Source organism: Anomaloglossus baeobatrachus, chromosome 4, assembly GCF_048569485.1.
Source record: "Anomaloglossus baeobatrachus isolate aAnoBae1 chromosome 4, aAnoBae1.hap1, whole genome shotgun sequence".
Lineage (NCBI taxonomy): Eukaryota > Metazoa > Chordata > Amphibia > Anura > Aromobatidae > Anomaloglossus > Anomaloglossus baeobatrachus.
In genome coordinates, this window is record NC_134356.1 from 621,195,841 (window position 1) to 621,217,288 (window position 21,448).

The 21,448-nt window shown below is 47.9% G+C and overlaps 1 protein-coding gene across 1 annotated transcript in view; it reads left to right on the plus strand.

Moving 5' to 3' along the window:
* The window catches only part of LOC142301918 (cytosolic purine 5'-nucleotidase-like), a 123,482-nt gene extending 102,361 nt beyond the window's left edge, over positions 1–21,121 (plus strand). The window contains exons 11-18 of the mRNA XM_075342962.1: positions 5,032–5,139; positions 8,332–8,398; positions 8,522–8,692; positions 10,588–10,639; positions 11,617–11,677; positions 16,293–16,469; positions 18,044–18,139; positions 20,295–21,121. Coding sequence (XP_075199077.1) covers positions 5,032–5,139; positions 8,332–8,398; positions 8,522–8,692; positions 10,588–10,639; positions 11,617–11,677; positions 16,293–16,469; positions 18,044–18,139; positions 20,295–20,405 — 843 coding nt within the window. The 3' untranslated portion in view covers positions 20,406–21,121. The remainder of the gene's footprint in view (positions 1–5,031; positions 5,140–8,331; positions 8,399–8,521; positions 8,693–10,587; positions 10,640–11,616; positions 11,678–16,292; positions 16,470–18,043; positions 18,140–20,294) is intronic.
* Positions 21,122–21,448: the final 327 nt, after the last annotated feature.

The following is a 21,448-nucleotide window of genomic DNA, read 5'->3' on the forward strand; positions in this document are numbered from 1 at the left end:
ATTAATAACGGAACTCTGGTATTGCATTTCTGCTATAGGAATATTTTAAAAAGAGATATTTAGCTGATGTATTGGCCAACACATGTGAGCCCGATAACCAACGACAAGGTGATCTATAACATACCTATCTTAAATGCCTCTATCGGGGTTAAAAACATTCATGTCTGGATAGAAAGGATCCAGCTATGAAAGAGGAAGGACACAGCCTGGTTATAGGGTTCAGTGCTCATTAAAAAAAAATGACCTACAAATATGTCAAAGCGACTGACCCGCAAATCCAACAGGTGTGAACATATTTGTAGTGCATTTTTTTCAGACTGAGCACTCCGCCCTAAAACCAGGCTGTGTCCATCCTCCTTTATAGCTGGATCCTAGCTGCCTAGACATGTAGGTTTTTATCCCAGATAGAGGCATTTAAGTAAGGGTTCTGGTATATTAGAGATCACCTTGTCGCTGGTCACCGGGCTCACATGCATTGTAGACCGTGAGCCCTCGCGGGCAGGGTTCTCTTTCCTCTTGTAGACTATCATCCCTTGCGGGCAGGGTCCTCTCCCCTCCTGTAGACTGTGAGCCCTCGGGGGCAGGGTCCTCTCCCCTCCTGTAGACTGTGAGCCCTCGGGGGCAGGGTCCTCTTTCCTCTTGTAGACTATGATCCCTTGCGGGCAGGAGCCTCTTTCCTCTTGTAGACTGTGATCCCTTGTGAGCAGGGTCCTCTCTCCTCCTGTATCAGTCTGTGCCTTGTTTTATTTATGATTATTGTACTTGTCCATACTATGTATATCTCTTTTCACATGTAAAGGACCATGGAATAAATGGCGCTATAATAATAAATAATATTAATAATAATTGGCCAATACATAAGCTAAGTATCTCTTTTTTTCAAACATTCCTATAGCAGTAATGGAATACCAGAGTGTCCTTATTCATTGTTAGCATTCGAGAGTGCAGCTGTATCCAATGATCACAAGATCGTGGTTCAGATGTGATCATTGGGACTCCAGTAGTCTAAGGGTACCATCACACTTTAGTGACGCACCAGCGATCTCACCAGCGATCTGACCTGGTCAGGATCGCTGGTGCGTCGCTACCTGGTCGCTGGTGAGCTGTCAAACAGGCAGATCTCACCAGCGACCAGTGACCAGCCCCCAGCCAGCAGCGACGTGGAAGCGAAAGCAACAACTAAAAAATGAACCAGGGTTGTGTGTAACGAGCAGCGATCTCACAGCAGGGGCCAGATCGCTGCTCAGTGTCACACACAGCGAGATCGCTAATGAGGTCACTGCTGCGTCACAAAAAAACGTGACTCAGCAGCGATCTCGCTAGCGATCTTGCTATGTGAGAAGTACCCCTTACAACCTGCGGGTAGATTACATATACAAGGGGCTTTGAGATCAGATGGGGGTCATAGCAGCTGATATAAGTACACAGAGTCGCACAGACAGATCACAAGTATTGACAAAGAATGGACCTACAAGGGGCACTGATCTGTCGATGGCAGAAATACAACACTGCTGGATTCCCGCGACACCCCATCCACTGTCATTACTAGTGATGACCTATAGCTAGAATGAGCTTACCATAAATCCCATTCATCTGGCTGTCCTGGGCTGTGTAATGGTTTAATCACCTCTGCCGAGTCATTGGGGACTTGGGCCACATCCAATCGGGGGCAAACTGCTAGTTATTAGATTATCATGTGCAAGAATCTTCAATTGTGCCAGATTATAGGAACAATGCGGGATGAAGCGGCAGCTGCGGACACTTACCCTGATGCCGCCACAATCCCGTGTAATGCCACAACAATTACTATAGTGTTTGTAATAGGATTCCTGCTCTCATCGGAGTGCTTCATCGTGAAGGTCACATCCACTAGGGTTACGGGTAATTGGTTTGTTGGACCCTTTAAATACAGGCAGTAGATCTATTTCAGACAATGGCAGAACATTACGGATAATTTGTGTTGGAGGTCACTTGTTGAAATAGAAAAACACCAGCTGCCGAAGTTATCTGAAACTCGGGTTATATCCCTGACGGACTATGCAGTTATTGTTTACCGCTGATGGCAACAGCATGTGATGTTTATTGTGCCCACATGGCATAAAAACGGCATTTTTTTCCACTGAATTTTTGTGCATAAAATATGCTGCGTTTTAGGCTGTGTTCAGACATAGCATTTGCATTGTATTTTGTTTAAGCTGGAACATTTTTACTTTTTACAGTGTTTTTGAAAAATCATGACAAAAGCATAGTTCATAAACCCCCCCCCCCAAAAAAAAAAACCGCACACATTGCAACTGCATCATGTGAACACAGTCCTAACTGTCCAAGTAAAGTGGATTTCACAAAAACTCCTGCCCACTGTGTATCCAAAGACATTGTTGAATTTTGCATTGTTGGTGTGTTTTATTATCTATAGACTTCCATTGAGAACCTGAAAAAAAACCACATGTAAAAAATGCATTTGTATAGTCACACCGATCTAAGGGGATAATAGGGGCGGGTGCATCGCTGATCTACGGGCGCCTGTTAGCCGCACATGTCTGCTGTTGAAATCAGCAGGGATCACCCCCGGCTCACCACAGCAGCCCACGATGATTACCCCGACATGATTTAGGACATACCAGTATAGGGTACTTTACACGCTGCGATATCAGTATTGATATCGCTAGTGAGTGTTCCCGCCCCCGTCGGTTGTGCGACACGGGCAAATCGCTGCCCGTGCCGCACAATCTCGCTTAACCCCGTCACACAGACTTACCTGCCCTGCGACATCGCTCTGGCCGGCGAACCGCCTCCTTTCTAAGGGGGGCGGTTCTTGTGGCATCACAGCGACGTCACACGGCAGCCGTCCAATAGAAGCGGTGGGGCGGAGATGAGCGGGACGTAACATCCCGCCCACTTCCTTCCGCATTGCCGGTGGACGGAGGTAAGGAGATGTTCGTCGCTCCTCCGGTGTCACACATAGCGATGTGTGCTGCCGCTGGAACGACGAACAACATCGCTAATAAGCAATTAACGATTTTTTTGATTCAGGACGACCTCTCCGTTGCGAATGATTTTGACCACTTTTGCGTTCGACTAAGGTCGCTCTTACGTGTCACACGCTGCAATGTCGTTAACGTCGCCGGATGTGCGTCACAAACACCGAGACCCCGACGATAATACGTTAACAATATTGTAGCGTGTAAAGCCCCCTTATGTCCTCGGTCGTGATGGGGTTAAAGCCTGCTCATCATTTGTCTTTATTAGGAGCGTGTTTCATTCAATTTGGTGCTGAAGGGGTTAAAGTTTCTTTCTATCCTGCTGTGATTGACATGTAGTTATTAATCTCAGCTACAGCCACGACCTTCTGCTTTATAAACCCACTCCTTACTCTTTTATATGCCGGCTATAGTTCATTCCATTCTGACCTGTGAAGGAGTTGTCTCTTGAGAAAGCTGTGGTTATCTCTCCAGTGGAGTACCTCTCTGGAGAAGAATTGAAGTCCTTTTATTGAATCCATCTCCCTTGTTTGTCTTTCCTTCCTCATCTTGCTTTATATTAGTAGTAAGACTAATGTTTTGCTGGCCTGCTCACTAGTCAGGTCTAGTCCAGAGTCAGCCAGGGCCTAGGAACATGACAACGCACGGATAAAAGGACCTATCTAGGGATGTTGGGGAGCTAAGGGATTAGCCACAGGTGAGTTAGGTGGTGACCCCTCTCCCTAGTGTCAGGGCCTACCTTTACATCTTTCCTGGTGTATCCCTCCTCTTGCGCCATATGTCTGGACAAGTTTTTTTCCAGATGGAAAAGTGGCGCCTAATTCTCCAATTCAGTTATTGAAAATCCCCAAAAAATGAGTCGGAGCATAGGTTGGTATATATGAAATACCATTCTGGATTTCTGTGCGATCCCTTTCACTAGCATTGCTTGAAATGTCGCCATGCACCACTGCAAATCTTATGTCATGGGCTCCACAAGTTGCCATGTAACTTTAGCCAAAATGGTCATATCATGCAGATAATTTCAGACATCTCCAGAAAATGCACCGCAAGACCTCCTTCACATATCCATGCTTATGATGGCCACAAGTCCTATTTAGCCCTGGTTTAAATGGTCACATGTCACAGTTATCTCTCTGCTATTAAAGTTTAGTGACAGGTTCTGAGTCTCACTTTTCCTTGTGAAACTTTGCTATTTAAATGTATTTCCTTTACTTTGGGTTAGAGAGGGTTAATGTCAGTATTCCCTGCCTGCAAGCTGTCTCATTATGAGCTCTTGTGTCTCTAGTTTGGACCACTTCCAGTCCCTTTTATATACCCTCTGCTACCAGCAGAGGGTGCTGTTTATTCTCTTTCATGTGGATGCTGGGCCTGGAGGTGAAAGGAGCTGGTGGAGCCCTCTCTTGAAGTTTCTTTGGTTGCTGCAGTCTTGGGTCTGACTGCATCAGTTCATTGTTGTTTTTTTCCTGTCTGTCTGTCTTCCTTGTCTGGTGTGTTGTTTCAGTGGAGTGGTGGGACTAATAATCCTTACCTACCCATTCCTTAGCCAGGACTATTGTAGGTTCACTCAGGGTTTCATGTTCCTGCTTGGCGATAGGTGAGGAACCTGTATAGGGACTGGCTGGGAGTGAAGGGTACAGTGGTAGGTAAGTGAAGGAGTTGTCCTTCTTTCCTCTCACTAGTGCTAGGGTTTACTGTTGTTAAAGTGTCCCCGATGTACCTCTTGTTTGTCGTTTTGCTACCCTATTTAAGTTGTGTGTTTGGCCTCACGTTGGACATTCCCCAGTCCGCGCCGTGACATCACATGAATTGTAACCCTACTTAATTTTCACTTGGGCTTACTTACCATAATTACTTGCCATGGTGGCAGCAGGACATTGCGACCTTGTGTCACCTAACCCTAATCTGACATATAATATGGCGCTTCATATTCTTTTGTGTAATCACATTGTTAGATTTGTTTCATAGTCTCGTCCTGAGCACATGATGCTGATTACTGTAGGATCAATGTGTACATTAATCTTGCTATTTCTCTGCTTCCTTTGGCTAGTATGACCCCAAGAAGAAAATATGGCGCTCTTACTTTGATCTGATTGTTGTGGATACCAGGAAACCGCTCTTCTTTGCAGAAGGAACCGTTCTTCGCCAAGTCAACACGGTATGAGCCATTATGGAGACAACATTTTTTAGTGCAGTTTTTGAGCCACAGCCTTAGTGCAGAGGACGTGGGTTCCCACTTGTCATCTACTCTTGTAGCTGTTCTGTTTCTCAAAGGGGTGACGTGGCTTTTGGTAACTTATTATTCACATCTGATCTCAACAGAGTAAATTAGTTTGTATCCATAATTAAATATTCAGCCGGCAAAACCTGCTCTCCAACGGTCTGGCTTGACCAATTTCTCTAGCCAAGTTTCACGGCTTCTTAAAGGGTTGCATATTGATTTACATGGTGGCTTGTGCCTCCAATAAGTGACAAATTTCTTCTAGGAGAAAGTTAATTTCAATGCTTTTTTCCATAAGTCACTGCCAATGAGACTTCATACTCAGCTCGCTCCCACAGTCACCAAAGCACCAACTGGGGAATGGGTCATTTGTATGCACAGGCAAGAATTACTTCTTATGGCATAGAGATGTAAAATGGGGGTGGGGGTCTTCCACGGAAAAACATCCGAGGTGCTGGATTCTTGGGCTCAATTAATAATCTGGAAGCAGGCCCCAACAACTACATGCCATTAATAATATCAGTGTCTTATTTTGTGGCCTACTCAGGCTACAGACCCAGGTGTGACTGCTGCCACTAAATCCCATATAGCTGTGCTCCTGGTGGCCATTGTGCAATGCTATATTGTCCCTATAAGGCTACTTTCACACATCCGGTTTGAGCAGTGCGGCTCAATCCGGCTGTGAAACCTATGCAACGGATGCGGCGAAAACACCGCATCCTTTGCATAAGTTTTTACATGCGGCCCGTCCGTTTTTTTCCGGTTGCGGCACGCTACTGAGCATGCGCAGTGGAAAAAACCGCATGTGGCGACCGGATGCGTTTTTTCCGAATCGCGCCGCATCCGGCGTCCATAGGCATGGATTGAAAAATGCGCCGCAGCAGCCGGATGCGTCGCGATGCGGTTTTTTTGCCGGACAAAAAAACGTTGCAAGCTACGTTGCCTCCGGCCACCGCTTTAACTAATTTTGCCGTATCCTTAAAAAAACGGATGCAACGCAAAGCCATCAGGTACAATCCAGTAACAATGCAAATCTATGGGGATAAAACGGATGCAGTACCGGATCCGTTTTACCCGTGTTTTTCCGGATTGTACCTGATGGAAAAAAACTGATGTGTGAAAGTAGCCTAAGAGACATGAGAACTAAGCTGCTGTGACAAGTAGGAACTGCACAGATGTTCTAAAAATCATACAGCAACTATAGAGCTAAGGCAGCAGCAGGAGACTGGAAGTATCCAGCAGTAACCCAGGGGATGCTGGGAAGCAATGAGTGTATATTTGCTCTCTGCAAAAGGAAAGATAAGTGTTTTTGTGTCTCTGCAAAGGAGGAGTAGTGAAGTGTAGTGTGTGTATTCTGAGAAGAGTCAAGCTGCAGAGGCCAGCCAGTCCAGGAGTGGAAAATAGCCAGGACAGTTCAAGAACAAAATCTGTTCTGCAGCAGAAGTATAGAGGAGAGAAGTGACTCATGTTTACTTTGCCCAACCTCCCTATACAGAGTGGCGGACATACAACACTGCACCAATTTCCTACAATCCCATCACAATGCAGGAGGTTCTGTTATGATGACCTCCCACAATTTTCTCATTTTTAAGGGGCCTGTTATGGGCTTGTCTGATTTTACCAATAATCACTCCAATCTGCGACAACTTTATATAGAGCTTTGCCTCGATTCATCAAATGTCTTTGACACGTTTCTCTGGAGGTAGTTCATAGATCCACTGGGGTACTTTTGATGTGTTGAAGAATAGAATCTCAAAAGCTGGTCATGCAGTTGGTCTTCCATGGTTGTCAAAATTGGAAAATTGTTTGGTGTCATACGGAGCATAGAGAAACATACATAACAAATTACATTACCTAACATTAACTATGCACTGATGGAACAACACCGTACTATTTTATGTTTAATCTCTTTTTAATTGAAAAATTAAGGTTGGATACAATAAGCAGCACCAAGGAGAGAACTCCGGCACACTACCCCAATAATTATAAGAGCAAAAATTTCTGAATCAAAAAGGTTCTTTATTACATGAAAGTCCAATACAAGAAAGTCCAAAACAAAACGTTTCGACCTATAAGGTCTTCATCAAAGGACTATCTGCGTGTACCACGAGGCGGTAAGACAAAGGTCAGAGGTGCAAGGCAGCTAATCACAAGGGGACTCGGAGCCACAAAATATCATGAGATTCAAATGGACCTGTATAGTGTGTATCTCCGTTCGTGATCCTCATTTGAGAGTATGTTGTTATATAACTACCTCTTGGATTAAATGTCACTAAACGTGGTCTGTATTTTAAGAGGGGTTGCATACAGTTATGTCCTATGCGTCAGTAATGTTAGATATGTGAAGACAAAGACGTTCTTCGGCGGACGTACATGACAGTAATAGTAGTGTATAGCTGTAAAATGTACAGGTTGGTACCTGTGTGTCTTCAAAGGACTGGTCTGGAATGAAACGTCCACTTTGTATTAAAGTTGTGTGTCAATCACCTTATAGGTCGAAACGTTTTGTTTTGGACTTTCTTGTATTGGACTTTCATGTAATAAAGAACCTTTTTGATTCAGAAATGTTTGCTCTTATAATTATTGGGGTAGTGTGCCAGAGTTCTCTCCTTGGTATTGAATCTTTTTTCTCCAGAGCACCTATAAGGTGAAGCAGGGTCCTAATCTCTTCCGGATACAATAAGCAGGGCTACAGACCAAGGCAAACCCCCAAATAGAGACAAAACAAAAAAATAAACAAAAAAAAACAATTTTACACCCCCAGGTGTAGAGTTTATCCCCCGGTATATACTGTGGCCTGGGCCAGACTATACCTGGGTTCCACGTTAGATGGGTATATTCCCACCTGGAGGGATATAGTTTGGCCTAGGCTAGTTTACACCCTGAGGTGTAGATTGGCCAAGGATACTTAATCCCCGGGGTATACTCTGGCCTGGGCCAAGCTATACCTGGCCTTATTCTGAGAAGGGGTTCATTTGGCCTTCTACACCGGTTACATCTCTTAATGAATTTACTGTATTGCACTCCAGGGCAATGTTCATGAAGGCTGGCACACAAAATGCCGATGTTGATGAATCTGTGCTTACATGTAAATGAAGTGCTCTAATAATTTCAACTTTTGAGTTTTAGGATAATGGAAAGCTCCGAATTGGAACGTACACTGGCCCCCACCAGCACTGTGCCGTGTATTCAGGGGGTAGGTGGTCCTTCCTCTATTAAACCAATATGTCTCTGCGGGCATCACTGGGGTAATTGGCGGATGCTCACACTCAGGTGGTTTTCTCTGCACATTGTGATCGGCGAGTTTTCTATTTTTCAGGCTCCTCGGACATTGTATGTGATCTCCTTGGGGTAAAAGGAAAAGACATTCTGTATGTTGGGGACCACATCTTTGGTGATATCTTGAAGTCTAAAAAAAGGCAGGGATGGAGAACATTTCTAGTGGTGCCCGAACTGGCTAAAGAGCTGAACATCTGGAATGAGAAGAGTGGTGGGTACTCGCCTATAGACTGGGGTTTAGATGTATCTAGCACATTCAATTTAAAGGGGTTATTTGCTCAGTCGACCTGTTTGGTATATTATCTGGTTATGACATATGCCAAATAGAACTGCTGGCGCCCCCCCCAGAATCCTAGGAACAGGAGTACCTGGTCCTTATACCCAGTCAAGAATATTCACATGTCTATGAAGATGGAATCCCCTGACTTAGCTGTAGACTAAAGACCAGCTTTCATAAGACAAGGCATCTTTTTTCACAGTAAAATATTTAGAAGTATTGTGTTTCCCCAAAAATAAGACAGTGTTTTATATTATTTTTTGCCCCCAAAAAGTGCTAGAGCTTATTTTTGGGGTATGGCTTATTTTAGAGGAAATACGGGTTGAGGTTAAGTTTACCCCCAAAATAAGGCAGATAGCCCTCAGGAGAATCACACTTACCAGACCCTGGACATCTCTGTCTCTCTGAGGTCCTCCTGCCTTTCACAGCGGGCACTCTCAGCAGTCCTCGTGCTTTCCATAGTGGTTCTCCCCTGCGTCCGGCTAACATCCCGCCACTCTCACACACACGACACACACACACACACACACATTCGATCACAGTAACAACCCACACACACATCCAGTGGTACTGTACTGCTTTCGGCTGGCAGGGAGACCTGGCACACTGTTGAACGCAAGATCCTGTGGTGGAACGCATCAAAGGCCTGCTCCTTCATGCACTCCACTGCAGGTCCTCTGCGTTCCACCACAGGTCCTCGATGCGTTCCACCACAGGTCCTCATGTGAGTGTGTGTGTGTGTGACTAGAGGGATCCTGGACCTGATGTGTGCGGAGAATCACACCAGACCCCGGACATCTGTTTCGCTCCCAGGTCCTCCTGCCTTCCACAGCAGTTCTTCCCTGCTCCCGGCTGGCATCCCTTCACTCTCTCTCACACAGAGACGATCACGGTAACGTGTCACACACACACACACACACACACACACATATATCCAGTGATACCGTATTGCTTCCGGCCAGCAGGCGGACCTGGGATTCTGTGGAACACGAGGACCTGCGGTGGAACGCAACAAAGACCTGCTTCATGTGTTCCACCACAGGTCCTCGATGCGTTCCACCACAGGTCCTCATGTGAGTGTGTGTGTGTGACTAGAGGGATCCTGGACCTGATGTGTGCGGAGAATCACACCAGACCCCGGACATCTGTTTCGCTCCCAGGTCCTCCTGCCTTCCACAGCAGTTCTTCCCTGCTTCCGGCTGGCATCCCTTCACTCTCTCTCACACAGAGACTATCACGGTAACGTCACACACACACACACACACACATATCCAGTGATACCGTATTGCTTCCGGCCAGCAGGCGGACCTGGGATTCTGTGGAACACGAGGACCTGCGGTGAAACGCAACAAAGACCTGCTTCATGCGTTCCACCACAGGTCCTCGATGCGTTCCACCACAGGTCCTCGATGCGTTCCACCACAGGTCTTTGTCTGTGTGTGATGTTACTGCGATCGGATGTGTGTGTGTGAGAGCGGAGGGATCCCGCACCTGATGCATGTGCGTGAGCGTACCTGACAGCAACGCAGATCAGTGTGGGAGAGTCCATACTCTGTCGGCACCTGACAGCTGTAGCTGTTCAGGGTCTGGTGAGTGCGATTGCGGGGTCTTTCTTCTCTCTTTTGGGGGTGTCTTCTCTCTTCATTGAAGTGTCCTGCTATATTCTTTAACTTTTTTAGCTGCATGGACACTTTATTATTGAACTGTGACTATGGCTTATTTTGGGGGTAGGGTTTATATTTAAATGGCGAAAATGGCGAAAATTCCTGCTAGGGCTTATTTTAGGGGAAACACAGTACCTACCTTTGAAAATATCATATTTTTTTCAGAGCTTTTCAATGAGTTGAAGAGTCTGGACATCTTCCTTGGTCAGCTGTACGAGTAAGTCTTCAGTCTAGATATACACTCTGTGTCACCTGTATATTACAGCATATATTGTAGGTATACAGCCATAAATCACCTTATTCAAAGGGCTCTTCAGGATCAATAGTGAGACTGTAGTGCTTTGACTGGGTTATCCATTAAACCATATATTTTTGGCTGAAAATTACTTTTGCAATTACATTTTATTAAAAATATTGCACGGTTTGCCTGTTATTGAATCTGGGTTGCCCTATCTATTGCTGGTTATAGAATGAGTTAACGGAGAATCTGTCAGTGAGCTTATTCCGACTGTAGGATTTGTAACTTTTATCTGACAATTTCTGAGCTCCTCCTATCTAATTTATGATTACAGACCACATTATACAGCTTTCTGTGTACACTCTGTATAGGGAGAAAGCTGCCAATCAGTGGTGGGGGAGGGGTTATACAGATCATGAATGTGGAGGACTACCTGGCAGTAGATACTAGTTCTCTAGTAATATTCTACTGCTGATTTAAACTAAGATTTTATAAAAATTACAGCAAGCAGCCCAGTAAGTGACACATCGCTGGAATCGGGGTCTCTGTCTCTACATTATGCTGCTCTCAGATTAGATGGCGGATTCCCATTAAAGATAATATTTACCCTTTAGACACAAACTAGGCTAATAATGGCCTTACCTTTTTCTTGTGTAACCTGATGTTATATTGCAGGATCACAGAACAGCAGATAAAGCAAAGTACTGGAATTATAAAATAGAAAACATCTCCCAAGACATTGACTAAGTAATGATGACTTATTTCTAGGCCCCGAGGCTGACATAGAGACATGGGGAGTCATGGGATAGATGAGCAGGTGACAGATGAGCAGAAACCGTCTCTCTGTATATTAGAGGAGCATTGTTTCTAGTATGAATACACAGGTAATAATTTGCCGTAATTTCTACAATCAGCCGAGTTATCTAATAATACTTGTATATTCATGTTTTATCCAGACACATAGACAGCGGCAGCGGTGAGCAACCAAATATCAGCTCCATTCAGAGGAAGATTCAGGTAATGTGACCCCTCTGCTGCCTGTGAGTCAGTTATATGTAAATGTCTGTCTGTCTCATATATGCAATACAAGGACAAAAGTATGAGGACAAATTCAGGTTTTACCTTCAGTCCCATTGCCCCTGGTGTATAACCTCCGGCCCCCCGGTGTATAGCCTCTGGCTCCTCGGTGTATAACCTCCACCCCCCCGGTGTATAACCTCTGTCCCCCCCGGTGTATAACCTCAGGCACCCCTCCCCGGTGTATAACATCCGCCCCCCGGTGTATAACATCCGCCCCCCGGTGTATAACCTCCGGCCCGCCGGTGTATAACCTCCGGCCCGCCGGTGTATAGCCTCCGGCCCCCCGGTGTATAACCTCCGGCCCCCCGGTGTATAACCTCTGTCCCCCCCGGTGTATAACCTCTGTCCCCCCCGGTGTATAACCTCTGTCCCCCCCGATGTATAACCTCTGTCCCCCCCGGTGTATAACCTCTGTCCCCCCCGGTGTATAACCTCCAGCCCCCCCGGTGTATAACCTCCGCCCCCACCTCCCCGGTGTATAACATCCGCCCCCCGGTGTATAACCTCCAGCCCCCCGGTGTATAACCTCCAGCCCCCCGGTGTATAACCTTCGGCCCCCCCAGTGTATAACATCCGCCCCCCGGTGTATAACCTCAGGCCACTCGGTGTATAACCTCCAGCCCCTCTCCATGCTGTCTGCCTTTACTAACATAAAAAAAAAAAGAAACTACCGGCACTTCCTAACCTGAAGGTCTGAATTGGTGCATATGTGGCGCCCCAGAGGCTTCCGTCGCCACAGAGACATTGCACCCCAGCCAGAGGTCTGATGTCCCATCCTGGGTAAGGAAAGGAGTAAACGCCGGTTCACAGGCAAATCTGCACTACACCCATTGTTAGGCATACACAGGGACCGGGGATAGTGGCAGCTACCCTCCCATGCTGCATGCTGGGAGGGGCCGTAAGACCCATCCCTTCTCCCATAGGGTGGAGGCTAGAAACTGGGTGGGTGGGAGGAGCCAGCAGAAAGTAGAGTAGAAGCAGGAATCAGTTAGTTTCAGTTTACCTCAGGGAGTGAGAGAGTGAACACTGTGAGGAGAAGGAGGTAGTTACCTCAAGAAAAGACTGAAGAGAGCTGAGTTCCTGGTGAAGACCCTGAGGCCCAGATAGGCTCAGGTGACACCACAGCAGAACAACAGAAGGGATTCCAGGGCCACTGCAAAGCTTCCAAGCTGGTGGCCTGTTCCACAAAGTCATCAGGTGGAGGGATCAAGCTGCATACAGGGGACGGTCCCTAGAAACTGGAGGAAGAGAAGTCAATTCCAAAGGTAAAAACCGAGGCCCAGGGAAAGCTGCAAGCTCCCCGGGCCACAGCCCACAGCAGAACCTCTAGAAAGGGGGTAAATTACCAACAGGCAAGCCCCCGGCCCGGAGGCTGTAGTGGAGGCCGAGCCAGGTTCATCCAGCAAAGGCAAGGCTTAGAAGTCAGCTGAAGAAAGGAACACAATAGAGGGGTGCACCGGCTTTTATTCTTAGATCTACCCGGGATCGGCGGAGGTCCGTGACAGTGGGTTCCAGCAGTCCAAAGGCACCAGTGTGCTTCAACCCAGGAACTGTAGGTAAACAACTTGAAACTACACCCCCTGGTGTTGCCTCTGTTATTTCGCCTGCACTATATCACCACTGCATAGACTTCCATCATTGCATAGACTTCCATCACTGCATAGACACTTACAAGCACCAACTGTGCCCCGGGGTCCAGCTCCACCTGTGGGGAGCAGTAACACCATTGCTTCTGTTCCATTACCCCAGAGGCCTCATACAGCAGCGGCGGCTTAATAGCCGCAAACCACAGGTGGCGTCACGAATTATAAACTTTAATCACCCCCAAAGCATTCGCCATATTAATTGACCCCACCAGGGTACGGAGTCGGGCCCAGCTACCACTGACGTCCCCCCCGGACTAGTCCGGCCCGGCACCGGGTGTCCTATAGCCCTGGGGTGGGCGAGTCACATACATAACATATACCATATTTTTCAGATTATAAGACGCACCTTTCCTCTCAAAAATTTGGGAGGAAAATGAGGGGTGCATCTTATAAGCCGAATGTAGCTTACCGGGGGAGGCGGTGGAGAATGGTCACAGAAGGCAGGGACAATACTGCGGGCGCTGTGCTGGTGCTCGATGCGGGCGGTGAGGCAGGGGCCATACTGAAAATGTCACTGGTGAGGACTTCAAACAAAAGTGGCCCGGAGTCAATGTGTGCGCAGATTGAGCTCTCGGTTCAAGATCTCATCTATGCATGCAACGCCTCAAGCCCATTGATCTCCCAGCAGTGGACTTAATAAAAATGGCGCGTGCGCAGATGAGATCTCTGCTCATCATTGAGCCGATAGCGCAATCTGTGCACGCACAGGCTCCGGGCTCCATTTCTTTGAAGCCCGCACCGCCGACAGTTTCTGGATATTGCCTGCCTCACAGCGCCCGAAGAGAGCATCTAGGACACCTGCCGCAGCGCCTGCAGCATCGCCCTACTCCAGCACCGCCTCTGCCTCCTGTGCCCCTGCTCCACCACCGCTGAGGTCCTACTTCCCCGGTAAGACACCACCGGATTCTAAAAAGGACCCCATTTTTTTTCTACCTTTTTTTTTTTTTTCCTCTAAATTTGGGGTGTGTCTTATAATCCAGTGCGTCTTATAAAACGAAAAGTACGGTATTATCACAATAACAGCTGCACTCATGCAAAAGGGAAAAAGCTAAAGGATGCAAATAGTGGACACAGCAATGTGAACATGCATTACTGCTTAGAAAACCACATAATATATTTAAGGGGCCTTTACACGCAACGACATCACTAACGAGATATCATTGGTGTCACGGAATTCGTGACGCACATCCGTCCTCGTTAGCGACGTCGTTGCGTGTGACAGCTACGAACGACTGTTAACGATCAAAAATACTCACCTTATCGTTGATCGCTGACACGTCGTTCTAATCCCAAATATCGTTGATGGTGCAGGACGCAGGTTGTTCGTCGTTCCTGAGGCAGCACACATCGCTATGTGTGACACCCCAGGAACGACGAACAACACCTTACCTGCGTCCTCCGGCAACGAGGTGGGCGTCACTTTCTTTCGGCTGCTCTCCGCCCCTCCGCTTCTATTGGACGTCTGCCGTGTGACATCGCTGTGATGCCGTACAAACTGCCCCCCTAGAAAGGAGGCGGTTCGCCGGTCACAGCGATGTCGCTAGGCCGGTAAGTCCATGTGAAGGGGACTAACGATATTGTGCTCCACAGGCAGCGATTTGCTCGTGATGCACAAATGACGGGGGCGTGTGCTAGCGATGTCGCTGCGTGTAAAGTAGCCTTTAGCAGATAAAATTGGCCAATTTGTGTGAAAACATGGGAGGTGTGCAGATCACCATAGATTTTAACGAGGATCCATATGAACATGTGTGGCGCCCTGGACAAGCCAGGTCGTCACAGGTACTGCAAGAACACACCCCACACCCCGGTTAGGCACATCAGCCGCACACACAAATCCTTGTTGCCTACCTCCAGGGGCTGATGTCCACACCAGGTGGGGTGGAGCTAGGCGGTTGGCTCCACCCACCGAGGAGTTCACAGGCCTGGAGGCGGGAAAGGAAGAGAGATCAGTTAGGGAGCGAAGAGAAGCCAGCACCAAACCGGCAGGGCCTGCGGACCCCGACCAGGCTGGGAGTCGCCGAGAAACTGTTCAAATCCGTTAGCGACGGGAACCTCCGGGGTTTCCTAGCATCAAAGACCCGATTGAAGGCAACCGTCCAAACCGTACAGGGAGATAAAGCTACCGCCAGAGCTAGAGCTCCCAGGGCCAGAGCCTGCGGGCAAAAGGGCTCCTCCAGCATCTATACGCTGGGGAGCGGGTTACCGGTGGGAAGCCATCTGGACCGAAGACACACAAAGGGTGCAGGGAAAGGCAGCCATCACCAACCGTCCGGGAGTAACCACAGCAGCCGGCTGCGGGACCCGTCCATTCAGCCATTTGTTTTACCGGAGACTGTGTTCATCCTTGGCTGAGTGAGTACCACCGTGCCGTCCGGCACCACGCTTCCCCCGCGACCCTGCACCTCACCTGCCCTGCATCCCTCCCTTCACCCCTTAACGGGCCCCGGGACCACCAACCCCTAACCACGGAGGGGGAAAACATCCCAGGTGCTCCCTAACAACACTCCCGGGATCCCCGTCACCAGCAGCGGTGGTGCCCCAACCTCACCACGACCCGTGGGTGGCGTCACGAACTCAATCACCAAACCAACCCCTTTCACTCACGGGCGAGGAGCGCCGCTCGAGTCCCTGGATCTGGCCCACCGCTCGAGCCACCGAGCAGCAGCAGCAGCCGGACCCGAGCCGCAAGCGCGGTTGAGCAGCGCACCCACCACCTGCGACACATGTCTCCAGTACATGTGAAAACAAACGCCACACGTACCGTAAACACGTGTGATTTAGAATGGTAGGTCAGGAAAGCTCCTGTTAGGTGTAGTGTGGGAGTCCAAATACTTTTGTCCTTTATAATGTATATTGGAAGCTCAAAAGTGATCGCCTTTCTTGTAAAAGTGTAACGTTCTCTACAGAAAATTACCCAAGAGATGGACCTGTGTTACGGGAAGATGGGCAGCCTGTTCCGCAGTGGCTCCCAGCAGACACTCTTCTCCAGCCAGCTGATACGTTACGCTGATCTGTACGCTGCCTCCTTCCTGAACCTCCTGTATTATTCCTTCAGCTACGTGTTCCGGGCTCTTCCCGTACTGGTTTGTATCTGGACTAGACCTGGTCATGTGCATCTCGTGTATCTGATATTCATGTTGTTATATAGTCACCACATCAAGACAGGAAAAGGTTCAGTATATGGGAACTTGGTGTTAGCATGACGCGAACTTGGAAAGGGAAAAAATTCACGCACTTATAGCAGGCAAGGACATAAAAAAAGACAAACCATGAGATGTACTTTTTTTTTTTGGTGGCCAATACCTGATGTATGCCTACACTGTATGGCGACACATAGCAGTCAGTGGAGCAATATGTGTGAGAAAACTCCAAAATTAAAGCTCAGAATGGTGTCCCCCTAAAGGAAGGTGCTGGTCCTCCTTTCCCAAGGAGACTCTGTGTGCAAATGTGACTTTGGGTAGGGTGCATGACACTTACTGGTTTTTTCAAGCCAGTATCCATCACCCCATCGTCAGTTCTCATCGTATACAGTAACACACGCAACACAAGAGTTCACTTAGCCAACCAGAAACGTTCACATTTACTCTTCACATCGTTATGACAGACATGGCCTTCCTTCTTCTCAGTTTGGGGTACTACTCGACCTGTTGCCCTCCGCTATCTTGGGTCTCGTCCTCAAGCTTCGGGGTCTGTGTCTCCTCCCCCCTGACTCTGTTTATTTTTGTCCAATTCAGGGCCCCGGCAGCTCTCTAGCCGGATGACTCTCTTAGGCTACCAGGGTGAGCCGTAGGCTCCTGACTGCTCAAGGTTACCTCAGGGTTCCCTGATTGGCCGTCGGACCGAGACCACATCTTCTCACACTTCAAGCCTATTCTACACTGGCTCCTCTTGAGACTTCCCAACCAACATTTTTCCCACATCTGTCACTTCCCCTTTAACCCAACCGCTACGTGGTGCCTTTTGGTGACAGTCCTGCTCTACTGTACCTGGAATCTCACCCAGCTAGCAGCATAGCACTATAACATGTATATATGATAATAACTACACACTGGAGAATTTAAAGAATAAAAACCCTATGCCACAATGTAAAATCTGCAATGGGAGACCCCAGCTGTTCTGTAATCTGCCATGCTTTTGGGATGAGCTAGTTTATGCAGAAAGACAATGCTTGCCGGCAGGCTATAGGTATCCAAACCCTGAGGGGTTTTCTCGGAGGCCAGCACCCTACATATTGCCCCTTTAATTTTTTTTTTTTGTGTGTGTAGCAGAAACTAAATATTGGATGGTCACTAAAGATGGGCATTACTAGGATAACCCAATAAAATATTCTACTCAGACAAATCTTCGAGGCATTTTGGCAGTATCAGAAATGCAAACTTAAATAAAGTCAGAATAGGAAATGTGATCTTGTGTAGTAATTAATGCAAGAGGGTTCACACTGCCCTGATCCAGCGGCCAGTCCTCCATCACCACAGACGCTGTGGGGCCTGGTAAGTACAAGAGGTGCCAAGGATGCCAGGTCCAAAAGTCAACACCGCCTTGGTTTGGCTGATTGAGGACTGGAGTGGATACTGGACATGGTAGTACATTAGGTATCTATGTTATTAATAATTTAATACCACAACCTTGACAGCTCTTCATATATTATTATTTCCAGATGCCACATGAATCCACAATGGACCAAGTAAGTGTGGACGGAGCAGATGCCAGCAAGGTTCTCGGTCAACATCTGAAATACATCAAAAGGGAACATGTGAGTATAGGACATCCATGACCTTCGATGTGGTCAGAACTAATGCGGGCGTCACACGAGACGATCTATCGTGCGATATGTCGTCGGGATCACGGTTTTCGTGACGCACATCCAGCATCGTTCACGACACCGTCTTGTGTGACACCTAAGAGCGACTCTTAATCGGTTGTAAATCGTGTATCGTGTACACGTCGCTCATTTTTAAAAAATCGTTTAATCTTATGTGCGCAGATTGTTCATCCTACCCGGGGCAGCACACATCGCTACGTGTGACACCCCGGGAATGATGAACACAGCTTACCTGCGTGCTGCGGCACCCGCCGGCTATGCGGAAGGAAGGAGGTGGGCGGAATGTTTACGTCCCGCTCATCTCCGCCCCTCCGCTTCTATTGGGCGGCCGCTGTGTGACGTCGCTGTGACGCCGAACGTTCCTCACCCTTCAGGAAGAGGATGTTCGCCGCCCACAGCGAGGTCGCTCAGCAGGTAAGTACATGTGACGGGGGTTTAACGACTTTGTGCGACACGGGCAGCGATTTACCCGTGACACACAAACGACGGGGGCGGGTACGATCACTCGTGCAATCGCACGATAGATCGTACCGTGTGAAGCCCGCATAAGAAAATATTGAGTATTGAGCAACATGGATAACTGGGTATAAAGAGAAATAAAATTGACTCTAGTTATGAGTTCAATGTGTTCATGATGGCGGCATACCCAGTCTTTCATGTATACATGGCGGTGCCAGTCTGTGCCGAGGGGGTCAAATGTATGTCAACCTTTGCCTTTGCCTGGTACTGACTTTGATTCTAAAAATTGCATAATGTACCATAGTTTTAATTTTATAAGACGCACCGGATTTTAAGACACACACTTTTACCGGAGGGGGGCAGCAGCGGTGAAGGAGCAGGGTCACAGGAGGCAAAGGCTGTGCTGGCGGCAGCGGTGGGGGGTCAGTGCTGGCGGCGGCAGGTCAGTGGCGGCAGTGGGTCAGTGCTGGCAGCAGAAGCTGCGGTGGTTGTGTTGTGGAGCAGGAAAGTGCGGAGAGTGTCCCAGATGCTCTGTCGGCAGTCCGGGCTTCATAGAAATGGCGCCGGGAGCGGCGTGTGCACAGATGGAGATCTCATCGAAGAGCGCCATCTGTGCACGCGCTGACTCGGGGCACCATCATTTAAAACCCGGACCGCGGACAGACCATCTGGGACACTCGCCGCACAGCCACCGCTGCTTCCGCTGCCAGCACAGCCACTGCAGTCTGCATAGCCAGCCGGCGGCCCTCACAGAGTGGCAGCCAGCAGGCTGCCCGCCCACCTGCACAGAGAGGCAGCCGCTCGCACGCACCGACAGCTCCCCGCCAATTGTCCACCTCCCGGTAAGTTATTTTCGGATTTTAGGATGCTCCCCTTGTTTTCCTCCCAAATGTTTGGGAGGAAAAATGCGTCTTATCTGAAAAATACGGTAATTATTTTCTTGGATGGATAACGGGTTTCTATGCAGATATTGGGACAGATTTACTATTGTGCGGGCGCCTTGAGTTTGGAGGAAAATGTGCAAAATTTTGGAAAATTTTGACACAAATTGGTAGATACAGTTCTAACATGTATTTACACTGTATCTCAAAGGGGTCATGGGGAGTGGTGCAGCTTTGCTAGAAAGGGGCTTAAGATGTTTCAATCTGCACCAAATTGTGCCAAAATTAAGGTGCAAAAAGATGGCACAAAGTAAGCCAACCTAGAGGTGGGATAAAGTTAATCAAATGTGTCTTGGGCTGTGGATACACAGTGACTTTGTCCGCCACCATACATTGCTGTACGCCGCTGCATATCGCTGCATAATGCAATCGAATGGGGCAGGATATAAGCAAGTCACTGAATATCCAACTGGTTCCGACTTTTTATGACTTGCTTTTCACGGAGCGATACATTGCATATGGCCATGAGACCCCGATCATGTGCATTACGCTGCAATGTAGCCGTGCGGACGGCAAACGTTACCGGCATCGGATCCAAAGCCACCGTCCAGACCCAGCATGAAGATACACCAAGTTTATCAGTGTGAGCCACTGATCTGCGGTGTCTAAATAGTGACCAGGATTAGACAATCTGCCTCCGTCTTTGGGTAAAGTAACCTGCCACCAGTTTGTTTTTTCCAACCCAGGTTCAGGACGATTGGCTGCAGCTGGTGAACGCTGCCAGGATAAGTCTTGAAGACTCACCGGCATTAAAGCCTGAAACAGAGCGAAAACCCCCGAGTGTCATGCTGTACTAGCCCTGAGCGGCCATCGGAGGCACACGCACATATTGTGGGATCAGATACTCGCTATACAACTCATAATGGCTGGAGCAGCAATATCACACACCGCGCTTAGAAAAATGTTGGGAGTTGTAATTGTTACAGGATTGAACTCAGTTTACAGAACACAGGTTTACAATATATAACGCCTGGTCTTCAAGCAAGAAGGGCACGAGCGCAGGATAAATGGCAGATTTGTTTGTTGCACTGATATCATTGCAGATAAATAATTGCCCTCCATAAAAAAAAAAGTCACCCGCCCTAATTAGACGTCCGTGACTCGTTACAAGGTGTAATTTTTCCAAAATTTAATTTCCTTAAGAGTTGTTACCACTGATACAGGTATAGTCACTTAGCGATTCCAAACTCCGAAAATGTAATCATGTAGCATTGGAAACCTATAGATTATCCTGAGTCATGTTGATAGATGTATGGGAGGTGAGAACCCCACTAATCACAAGAAAGAGGGTGAATGGATCAGAAGGGATGGAGCATGTGCGGCCACGGCTGCATTTACTGTTTATAGGAGTGGTGGTCGCTCATCCAGCTGTGTGACTTTGGGCCCCTGGTCTCAGTATGAGGATCATAGTCAGTAACATACATTTATTATCTATCCTGTGTTACAAGAATTACCCTTCTAATGTGCATGACAATGATGGAGCGGAGATCTGGGGTTGTCCCTTGTGAACCATGTCACTAAGCTTAAAGGGAACCTGTCACCAGATTTTGGCCTTCTAAACTAAAACTAGCGCCTTTGCAGCAGTCTATAAAGGTGCACGTTATCCACTAAATCCTCCTGTAACCCCCAAAAATACCTTTATGAAATCTCCCTCCTGTTATGTAAATTGTCTGATGGGCGTCCTAATCTGCGCCTCCTGTCCCTCCTTTAGCCTTTTTAGTGCAAAAGGAGGAATAGAAATACAGAATAGGTCGCCCAACGGACTGGACCGGACAATTTACATATATGGCGGGGGATTTTATAAAGGTATTTTTGGGGACTATGGGGGGGGGGAATCAGG